This window comes from Phaenicophaeus curvirostris, chromosome 10 (assembly GCF_032191515.1).
Source record: "Phaenicophaeus curvirostris isolate KB17595 chromosome 10, BPBGC_Pcur_1.0, whole genome shotgun sequence".
Classification (NCBI taxonomy): Eukaryota; Metazoa; Chordata; class Aves; order Cuculiformes; family Cuculidae; genus Phaenicophaeus; species Phaenicophaeus curvirostris.
In genome coordinates, this window is record NC_091401.1 from 26,222,471 (window position 1) to 26,232,490 (window position 10,020).

At 60.3% G+C, this 10,020-nt stretch overlaps 3 protein-coding genes across 5 annotated transcripts in view; 2 read left to right on the forward strand and 1 right to left on the reverse strand.

Annotated features, from left to right (window-relative positions):
- SNED1 (sushi, nidogen and EGF like domains 1) overlaps positions 1-10,020 on the forward strand; it is a 120,568-nt gene that overhangs the window by 60,287 nt on the left and 50,261 nt on the right. The window lies entirely within an intron of this gene.
- On the forward strand, positions 1,701-4,410 carry NEU4 (neuraminidase 4). Of its 2 annotated transcripts, none has more exons than XM_069864884.1 (3): positions 1,701-1,969; positions 2,105-2,360; positions 3,293-4,410. In XM_069864884.1, the coding sequence occupies exons 1-3, from the start codon at positions 1,769-1,771 to the stop codon at positions 4,321-4,323; spliced, it is 1,488 nt and encodes a 495-aa protein (XP_069720985.1). In that variant the 5' UTR covers positions 1,701-1,768; the 3' UTR covers positions 4,324-4,410. The 2 variants fall into 2 exon arrangements, with proteins under 2 accessions (XP_069720985.1, XP_069720986.1); XM_069864885.1 differs by having other exon boundaries at positions 1,769-1,969; positions 2,227-2,360.
- TM4SF19 (transmembrane 4 L six family member 19) lies at positions 4,441-9,149 on the reverse strand. Its single transcript, XM_069864887.1, has 5 exons — positions 9,064-9,149; positions 7,367-7,550; positions 7,176-7,253; positions 6,501-6,682; positions 4,441-6,213 (listed from the first exon to the last, which is right to left on the reverse strand). The coding sequence occupies exons 2-5, from the start codon at positions 7,541-7,543 to the stop codon at positions 6,027-6,029; spliced, it is 624 nt and encodes a 207-aa protein (XP_069720988.1). The 5' UTR covers positions 7,544-7,550; positions 9,064-9,149; the 3' UTR covers positions 4,441-6,026.

Sequence of the window (10,020 nt, forward strand, 5' to 3'; positions counted from 1 at the left end):
TTGAGGTCCCTTCTGACACACACCGTTCCATGATTGTTTGGTGTGACTTGGGAGGAGGGATCCAGGGTCTCTTGGCTTCTGCCCTGACTTGTGGGTGCAGCAGCCCGGCTGCAGCTCGTCCGGAGAAGGGGACCAGCACCGGGATTTTTCTCAGCGATGTTAACACCTGGCAGGTAGGTGGGGAAGCCGGCTGAGGCGAGGGTTAACCTCCTGCATAGCAACCTGTGCTCCTCCACAACCCATGGCATGGAGAACAGTAGTAACACGGATGTTTAACAGCACCTTATGGTTTTCTGCTCCAGCAACCCTAGCTAAAATTAACCCGGTTTGGGAGGCATCGGGCGCGAGCCAGGGCGAAGGAGACAGTGGCCATGTGTGTTCAGCCTGGATGATGCTGGGGGGCCTATCCTGGTTAATTCTGCAGCTGAAGCCTGGGCTTTCCCCTTAGAGCTTCTGACCTGTGACTTTTGTCAAGCCCCTTTCGCTATGCTGACACTGAAGATGGATTGTAAGCATTAAAATTATATCTTACCAGCTGACCTGCGTGCACGTGGGGGTCTTGGGTCCCTCCAGACTTGTTGCTCACAGCTGGGGTGGAGATGGCTTGCAGCACCCGGACGGGGAGGCTTGGCCTCTCCCAGCCTGCGGGAGGAGGGAAACTGAGGCAGGAGATGCTAACCCCGGCTCCCTTTGCGTCCCCGAGGGGTCCGAGCAAGGTGGGGTGGTGGCCGCGGGGCCCCCCGCTCTGCCCAGGCTGATAAAGGCGGCTTTGTGCGCCCCAGCGCTGCGCTACCCGCTGCCACTGCTGACTCAGGGCTTTGTCTCAGCGCTGCGGGAGCCCCGTGACCCATCGGGGCCAGGGGAGGGTGGCAGCCAAGCACGGGGGCGACAGGCTCTGCAGAAAGCCAGTGGCTGCAGGAGCCAGCATCCCAGGACATCCCAGCATCCAGAGGGACATCCCAGCTGAACAAGACCCGGTGAGTGCCTTTGCTTGCTCCGCAGGGTTTTCCATCAGCAAAGCCATCCTTGGTCACTCGGGTGGGATGCCCGTGTCCTCCTGTGGTGACGGACAGGGGGACGCAGCCTGGGGACAGCTGACCCTGGCAGCAATCCTGCTGTCCCCAAAGGAAAGGCACTTGGGGACAGCCCTGCCGGGGACCCCACGGGTCATGTTGGGCACCCCAGGACCTCCCCGCAGCGAGGGGGAAAGGACGAGCCGGCTGGGGCTGCTGCGCTGGAGGCACCAGGAGCACAGGATGAAATGTTCCCTGATCCCCTTGCAAGGAGCCGGGGTCGGTCCCCGGGTCTTGGGGTGGGCTCTGCCCCCCAGCACCCTCTTGGCGATGGGAGTGAGGATCCACTGGTCTTGCCGCGCCCTTGGCTGGCCCCAGTTTACCAGAAACCCTTTTTGAAGAGCATCTCGCTGATCCATTTAGTTTAAATTAATTTAATCTCAAGGTAGCCCAGGTCATCCTCTTCACTCTTCCTCAAAGTCCTGTCCTCTTCAGCCCCTCTCAGCCCCAGTTCTGCCTGGAGCAATCTGCCCTTCATCCTGTGTTCCCAGGGGGTTCCTCACACCCAAGCCCACCAAGCAAAACCCCAGCCCTTCATCCTGTGTTCCCAGGGGGTTCCTCAAACCCAAGCCCACCAAGCGAAACCCCAACCCTCCCCATGGACAACCCCAAACCCTTCCATGGGCAGCCCAGCTCGCAGCCCACCCTCCCTCCACCCATCCGAGCGGGGGCTGCGTCTTCTTCCCACAGACGCCATGGGCTCCCGGCACTTCCCCGCGCGCACCGTGCTCTTTGAGAAGGAGTCCAACGGCGTCACGTACCGCGTGCCGGCCCTCATCTACCTGCCGTGCGTGGCCAAGCTGCTGGCCTTCGCCGAGGAGCGGCTGAGCGCCGACGATGCCCACGCCAACCTGCTGGTGCTGCGCCGAGGCACCGTCTACAGGAGCTACGTGGAGGTGGGACGGGGGCTGGGGTGGTTTTCTTCCACTGCTTTCTCCCAGCAGAGCTCCTGGAGGCGTCTGCATGGGGAGGTGAGAGGGGTGGACGCAACGGGGTGGTCCTCACCCCTCTCCATCCTGCTCCGTGGACAGTGGGAAGACATGCGGGTGCTGGAGACGGCGACGCTGCAGCACCACCGCTCCATGAACCCCTGTCCGCTCTACGATGAGTTCACCGGCACCCTCTTCCTCTTCTTCATCACGGTGCTGGGCAGGACGCCCGAAGCCTACCAGATCGTCACCGGCCAAAACGTCACCCGCCTCTGCTGCGTCACCAGCACCGACCAAGGGCTGAGCTGGAGCAAGGCCACGGACATGACCCAGCAGGTCATCGGCGGGGCCATCAAAGGTAGCTCACCGGGCAGGGGAGGGACACGGGACAGCGGCCACGAGGAGGGGTTTGGCCTCCTGGGGACACCCGTGGGGTAGCTGGTAGTGGTTTTGGTGTGGGAAGCCCACCAGCATCGAAGAGAAGAGGCAGGGAAAGACCCCAGGGGGACGAGAGAGAGGGGATGGGAAGAGTATCTGTATCACTTGAGCAGGGAAAGGAGATGAGGAGGCCCTGCAGCTGAGGGGAGACCTCATCGCTCTCTCCAACTCCCTGAGAGGAGGTTGTGGAGAGGAGGGAGCTGGGCTCTTCTCCCAAGTCACAGGGGACAGGGCGAGAGGGAATGGCCTCAAGCTCCACCAGGGGAGGGTCAGGCTGGACATGAGGAAAAGATTTTTCACAGAAAGGGTCATTGGGCGCTGGCAGAGGCTGCCCAGGGAGGGGGTTGAGTCCCCTTCCCTGGAGGGGTTTAAGGGATGGGTGGACGAGGTGCTGAGGGACATGGGTTAGTGATTGATGGGAATGGTTGGACTCGATGATCCGATGGGTCTATTCCAACCTGGTGATTCTGTGATTCTATGGGTAGGAACATATGTGAGGAAAACCTCACAGAACTGGGCTCTGCTGCCCTGCCACCGCTTGCCTGTCTAGGCGGGGGTTGGATGCTCTGGAGACCCTTCCCCTCTGGGCATGGAAGGGGCACCTTGGAAGCCAACTCTTCATCCCCATCCAATTATTTTTCCCTTGAGGGTGGGGAGGCCCTGGCCCGGGCTGCCCAGAGCAGGGGTGGCTGCCCCATCCCTGGAGGGGTTCAAGGCCAGGTTGGATGGGGCTCGGAGCTCCTGATCCAGAGGGAGGTGTCCCTGCCATGGCAGGGGTGGGGATGGATGGGCTTAAAAGCGCCTCTCAACCTGAACATTCTGTGTTTCTCTGGCCCCATCTCCGCTCCCCAGACTGGGCGACGTTCGCGCTGGGCCCCGGGCATGGGATCCAGCTGCGCTCCGGCCGCCTGCTGGTGCCGGCCTACAGCTACCACATCGACTGCAAGGAGTGCTTCGGGCAGCTCTGCAAGACCACCCCTCACTCCTTCGCCTTCTACAGCGACGACCACGGCCGGGGCTGGCGCTTCGGCGAGTTCATCCCCAACCTGCAGACGGGTGAGTGCCAGCTGGTCTCGGTGGATGAGGAGGACGGCTCCAACGTCCTCTACTGCAACGCCCGCAGCCCCTTGGGCTTCAGGGTCCAGGCGCTGAGCACGGACGACGGGGCTGTCTTTCACGGGGGGCAGCTGGTCCAGCGGCTGGTCGAGCCTCCTCACGGTTGTCACGGCAGCGTCATCGGCTTCCCTGCACCTCTCGTGTACGTCCCCACCACCCCGCGGGACCCTGTGGTGCTCCTCCGGGGCTCGGCTCGCCGCCCGCTCCCTGGGGTGCTCCCAGCATCTCCGGCGACGGGGGATGAGCTGCTCACCATGGCCACCGGCAGCCACCACAGGCCAGCGGAGCCCCAGAGGGGCTGTCTAACCCCAGGGCACCTCAGCCAAGCGGGTGGTGACACCTCGGTCCAAGGGGACCCTACGGCAACTCCCGGTCCTGCTCCCTTCTTCCAAGCCCCGACGTGGATCCTCTACTCCCACCCCACCAGCTCCATGTCGCGGGTCAACATGGGGGTTCACCTGAGCACCTTCCCCAGGGACGCGGAGAGCTGGACCGAGCCCTGGGTCATCTATGAGGGCCCAAGCGCTTACTCGGACCTGGCTTACATGGAGCTGCCCTACAGCGAGGCCTCCATCTCCGGCGGCACGGCCATCGCCTTCGCCTGCCTCTACGAGAACGGGACGCGCTCGCCCTACGAGCAGATCTCTTTCAGTATGTTCACGCTGCATGACGTGCTCCAGAACATCCCGCTGACAGCCTCTACCCCGCGGAAGGACGGCTGCCCTCGGCACCCCTGGAAACAGCGAAGGAGCTGCCTTGTCTCCTAGTGCCCCCCTAGATGGGCTCATCCACGTCGGACCCCGACGTGCGGAGGATGCTCGCAGACCAAGGTCCTGCCACCGGCCAGCACATCACACAGCAGGAAGACGCTACCACCTCCAAACTGGTTTTTACCTCATTTTTATTGCTGGTTTTTAATTATAGAGTTGGTTGGGCATGGAGGTTTGTGCCACCAGCCCAGCCCCAGGCTCCTTTGGGAGCACAAACAGACCTGGGGGCACCAGCAGCAGTCGGGGTTACCCGCAAGTGCCAGGGCAGGGGGACAGGATGCTCCGGTCGTGCCGTGTCTGGTCCCACCACTCTGCTCCAAGGGGTTTCCTCCCATGGTCATAAATACCAATGGTCCTTTTTAATTGCTCCTTTTTAACGGTCGTGCTCGAGGCGGCTCCTTCTTTTCACAATCACCTGGTCACTGGTTAATCGGAGGGATCACCGGGGTGGTTTTTAAGCTACTGTGGACATCGCTACCTCTCTCTGACCCCTGTCAGATGTGGGGTAGGTGCCCTCCAAGCCCCGTGCTCCGTCCGTGTGTCCCCATGCAGCGATGAGGGATGGGCTGATGCCCTGCAATAGGCTCCTGGCTGCTCCGAACATTCACTGCGTGCATCCGGATGAACTTTATGGGGGCCACACCTCATTTTCAGTGTTACATCCTTCACCACAACTCCACCCAAGTCCTCCAGCCCCAGCCAGTTCCTGGCTCAGCTCCTGCATCCCTCCTGCCCCCCGCAGGAGATGAACACCTGCACAAGCTGCCCTAAACGCAGGTTAATTAACAACAGTAAGTTGATGTTCCACACAGAACATCAGGGTTGTTCAGTCTGGAGAAGAGAAGGCTCTGAGAAGACTTAAGAGCAGCTTCCAATGCTGAAAGGGGGTCCAGGAAAGCTGGGGAGGGGCTCTGGATCAGGGAGGGCAGGGATAGGACCAGGGGAAACAGTTTTGAGCTGCAAGAGGGGAGATGGAGATGAGATCTTGGGGAGAAATGTTTTGCTGTGAGGGTGGGGAGGTCCTGGCCCAGGTTGCCCAGAGCAGGGGTGGCTGCCCCATCCCTGGAGGGGTTCCAGGCCAGGTTGGATGGGGCTTGGAGCCCCTGATCCAGTGGGAGGTGTCCCTGCCCATGGCAGGGGTGGAATGGGACGGGCTTTGAGGTCCCTTCTGACCCAAACCATTCCATGATTCTATGATTCCAGCTCTTCTCTCTACAAATGATTTACTACTGGCCAGGTGCAGTTGACTTGATGATCTCAAAGGTCTTTTCTAACCTAGCAATTCTATGATGACGGATGTCACACCTTGCGCTCAGGTGGGTGGAGGCTGGCAAGCAGCAGCCGAGGGAGCTGCTGGGCTCAGTCTGGGGTGCCAGGAGCCAGGTCCCCACCTGCATCATTCACTGGGCTGGTTTCCAACCTCGAGTGGCTGCCAGCCCCGAGGGCATCTGCTCCAGGGTGGAGGAAGAGGTGTCACCAAAGCTCTTCACAGAGTCAGCCCTTTGCATGCCGACCCCACGCATGTTGCTTTGCCGTCTCGTGTGAGCAGGGGTGTCTGTTCCCTGCAGGGGAGTCTGTCTGGTTGTCTTGCACCGGGCTGGTATCGCAGCCACCTTGTGCCATAGCCCCACGACCGGCTGTGAGACACCCAGGGGCGATACCTCCTCCAAGCACCAGCGTCCTGGCTCCATAGCAGGTCCCTACTTCCCCTCACAAAAGCCACAGAGGAACCCGAGGCAGCCGTTGAGGATCTGGAGAGAGGCCAGCACCATCTCGGCAGCACTGATGAACAGCAGGAGAGAGAATAGGACAACGTTCCAGACCACGATGCCCGCTGGCTCCAGGCAGGTGCTCCAGGTGTGAGGATTGTACAGATAGTTCTCCGCCCTGCATGATGGGGAGAGGAGGAGATGCAAGACGCATGGGTCAGGAGTCGCATTGCGTTCCATCACGGACCTGTGCTCCAGCCACCCCGTCCTTCATCCCAAAGATGAGCAAGGTGACGGTGACGGGAAGCACCGTGTAGAAAACCATGGAAGCGAGGACTTCATGAGCTCCCAGTGTCATGCACCACCACCAGCAAGCCCACCAACCCCTACCACGATAAATAACACCCAGTTAATTAGCCATACGCCAACTGAGGCACCAATCAGTGACTCAACCCGCTGCTTCACCTGTCAGGCTTCTGGCTGCTGGAATCCAGGAATGGGTAACCCCAGAGCGTGCCGAGGTCGCTGCTGTGCTGGGAGGCGTTGTAGAAGCAGAGGGGCCCGTTGGTCAAACCCACCCCGGAGAGAACGAAGCAGGCAGTGGCGCCCAGGAGCGCCAGCTTGGAGAGCACGGCGGAGATGAAAGCCTGTGGGCAGCAGCCAGGAAAGATGTGGAGGGATGGAAAGTCAGGTGGGCTTCAAAACACGGATGTCTGTTGTCAGTGGAATTTGCTAAGGGGACAAAACTCCCCTCCTCTTCACCCCAAGGAGCCAAGGCTGGGGATGGAGCCATCACTGGCTTGATTTGAGATGGGCAGCAGGGAGCAGGGATGGGCAAGGGATGGGGGTGAGCAGGGAGCAGCCACGTGGAGCCAGGGGGACCAGCAAACATGGGAACCCCAGCCCTCCGGGGAGGTGGCACCATCCAGCATCCCACCCTGGAGCCACGGGACAGGGGGATCCGTGCCACATCCCACCCTGGAGCCACGGGACAGGGGGATCCATGCCACATCCCACCCTGGGGCCACGGGAGAGGGGGATCCATGCCACGTCCCACCCTAGAGCCATGGGAGAGGGGGATCCATGCCACGTCCCACCCTGGGGCCACCCTCCACGCGCTGCTTGGCGCTGCTGCCTTACGTTGCGGCGGGTGCCGCAGTCGGAGCAGCCAGCGCATCGCCATCCCACCGCCGTGACGTGGGTCGCTGCCAGCAGCACCTGCAGGAAGGAAAAAAAGGGGCTGAGGGACACAGGGGAGCCACCTGCTCCACCTCGTTGCCCCTGCTCCACAAACAGGTGAGGGAGGACACGGTGGGAACCAAAGTACTCACGACGATGCCGCCTCCCCAGACACCAGGCACGATCTTGGCGTGCTTGCTGATGTGCCCCTCCAGCAGGTGCTTCGGTTCCCCTCCGGGGAAGAGCAGGAGGACGTTGGTGGCCACGGAGAGCGTGCCCAGCACCAGCAGGCAGGGCCCCACGATCCGGCTGCACTTCCCGACGCACATGGCAACCCTGGGTGGGGAAGGGAAGGAAAAGGAGGAGAGGATGGGGCTGCCCTCAGCCCCACGATGCCCCCTCGGCTCCCGAGCCCCTTTAGAGTCATGGAATCACAGAATCATTGAGGTTGGAAAAGCCCTCTCGGCTCATCCAGTCCAACCATCAGCCCAACCCCACCATATCTGCTAAACCATGGCCCAAAGTGCCACCTTGACAGCTTTTTGAGCCCCTCCAGCGATGGAGACGCCACCCCTGCCCCGGGCAGCCTCTAACAGGGCTTCACCACTCTGACAGGAAAGAAATTTTTCCTAATATCCAACCTAAACCTGCTCTGGTGCAACTTGAGGCCATTCCCTCTCATCCTATCGTCTGTCACTTGGGAGCAGAGCCCAGCACCCACCTCACCACAACCTCCTTTCCAGGAGCTGCAGAGAGTGATGAGGTCTCCCCTCAGCCTCCTCTTCCCCAGGCTAAACAGCCCCAGGTCCCTCAGCCACCTCTCCGAACCCTTGTTCTCCAGCCCCTTCCCCAGCTCCGTTCCCGTCTCTCCAGCCCCAGAATGTCCTTTTTGCAGTGAGGGCCCCAAAACTGAACCCAGGATTCAGGGTGCAGCCTCACCAGTGCTGAGTCCCGGGTTTGCTGTTGTCCCAGCTTCTCAAGCTCCTTCTACCCTGCCTCCATTTTCGCTCCGGGGTGCTTTTTTATGCACTTTCCCCTTACCCCAGTGAATTCCAACCCATCTGGCACTGACTCGAGCTGCCGCTCGCTCTGGCTGATTCACTTTAGGCAGAAGCAGAAGCAAGCGGGTGCCTCGTGGCCGTTTCTGTGGCAAGAGCTGCCTCAGCTGCCCCCGCGCGCGGCCTCGGTGCCCCCTGAACGTCTCGGGGGGCACCAACCCAACGCGGCTTCGCATCCCTGCGACCTTCCGGCAGCCTGGAAGGGCTGAACACGGAGATGGGGGCTGCAAAACCCGGCTGCCTGGAGAGGACACACACCAAGGAGCCCAAGGTGGACCACCAGCTCCACGTGTCCCGGAGCTTCATCTCCCTCCTGCTTTCCGTCCTCCCTGCCTTGGTTATAAGGAATGTCGGGCCTCCCGCTTGCAGTCTGGGGATTGCACATGGTTCTTCCCCACCTCCCCACTTTGGAGGAGCCTTCAGAACAGCTCCTGCTCCTCTGGACTCCCAGTGTGGGCTGCGTGCACCAGCCAGATGCTTTCATGGTCTTCTGCAAGTCTCTCCTTAATGTCTCCGCGGCCTCCCTTTCCCATCCAGAGAAGGCAGGAGGTCCCCTTTCCCCAGGAAGCTTTGCTGCCCCACTATGCTCCCCTTGAGCGAGATGCAAGCGTACGAGCTGCTTTCTTCTCCCTCAGCCAAAGCAGACAGAGAAACCTCTCTGTAAGCGGGGGTGAAGCGAAAGCGCAGCTGAACCAGTGTCCGCTTGGACATTTGAAAGAGTTTTTCCTCCTGCCAGGCAAGAGTTTTCCAGCAAAGCCCAGGGAACCTGTCTTCCCACCTGCCCGGCTTACCTGGAGCGCTGCCACGTGGAGCCAGCCGTGCGCACCCCTCGGATGAGCCCTGTTCTGGAGGCATCACCCAGGGGTGACTATTTATGGTGTCCCAGCATGTGCTCCGTGTCTTCCTCCTCCGCCCCGAAGTCCACCCACTGCATCAGTCATGGTCCTTCTCTCTCCCACACGGCCAGAAGGAGGAACAATGACTGTCCCGTCCGGATGAGCAGCCGCCACCAGCGCTGCGGCCGGTCCAGCCGTCCCGTTACGACCCTTTCACTGGCAGAAGCCACCAATCCATCAAAACATCCACAACGTCAGATTTCAAGGCTTCTGCCACACCTGCCCCGAAAGCCTCGGCTGCTCTCTGAGCAAGAAACACCGTTTCTCCTGGAATAACTACAGCAACTGTGGGTCTTAGGATGGTTTGGGTCAGAAGGGACCTCAAAGCCCACCCAGTGCCACCCCTGCCATGGGCAGGGACACCTCCCACTGGATCAGGGGCTCCAAGCCCCATCCAACCTGGCCTTGAACCCCTCCAGGGATGGGGCAGCCACAGCTTCTCTGGACAATTTTATTCATAAAGAATATTGCTCTCTAAAAAGCAGCAACGGCCAAATGTGTAGGACAGGCAGGACTGTCTGGAACAATCCTTCTTTTTTTTTTTCTCGGTTCCTCTCCTTTTATACTTAGAAAGGGGGTAAAACATTTTTCACTCTGCTGGAAGAAAATGTGTTGCAACCTCATCTTGTGCCCTTCCCTACGTCACGGCAAACTGAGCTCCCTATGTTGCCACACACGTGATCCGCTCAATCATCTCCCCCAGCCACCCCTTGTCATTCAGCCTGGAGCGTCAGAGTGAATCTCTCTGCCTGGAACACTGATCTTCCCCTTACACCCACTCCAGCCCAACCCCGGAACAGCAGTAGTAGTAATAATAATAATAAAAAGCTAATTTTAGCCCCACAGAGCTTC

Excerpts from the sequence above, each read along its gene's own strand:
- TM4SF19 (XM_069864887.1), bottom strand. The coding sequence starts at position 7,543 with ATGTGCGTCGGGAAGTGCAGCCGGATCGTGGGGCCCTGCCTGCTGGTG. Across the intron at positions 7,254-7,366 it reads TCTGGGGAGGCGGCATCGTC|GTGCTGCTGGCAGCGACCCA; the intron begins GTGAGTACTTTG and ends TCCTTCCTGCAG. Across the intron at positions 6,214-6,500 it reads AGCAGCCAGAAGCCTGACAG|GGCGGAGAACTATCTGTACA; the intron begins GTGAAGCAGCGG and ends CCCATCATGCAG.
- NEU4 (XM_069864884.1), top strand. The coding sequence starts at position 1,769 with ATGGGCTCCCGGCACTTCCCCGCGCGCACCGTGCTCTTTGAGAAGGAG. Across the intron at positions 1,970-2,104 it reads TCTACAGGAGCTACGTGGAG|TGGGAAGACATGCGGGTGCT; the intron begins GTGGGACGGGGG and ends CTCCGTGGACAG. Across the intron at positions 2,361-3,292 it reads CATCGGCGGGGCCATCAAAG|ACTGGGCGACGTTCGCGCTG; the intron begins GTAGCTCACCGG and ends TCCGCTCCCCAG.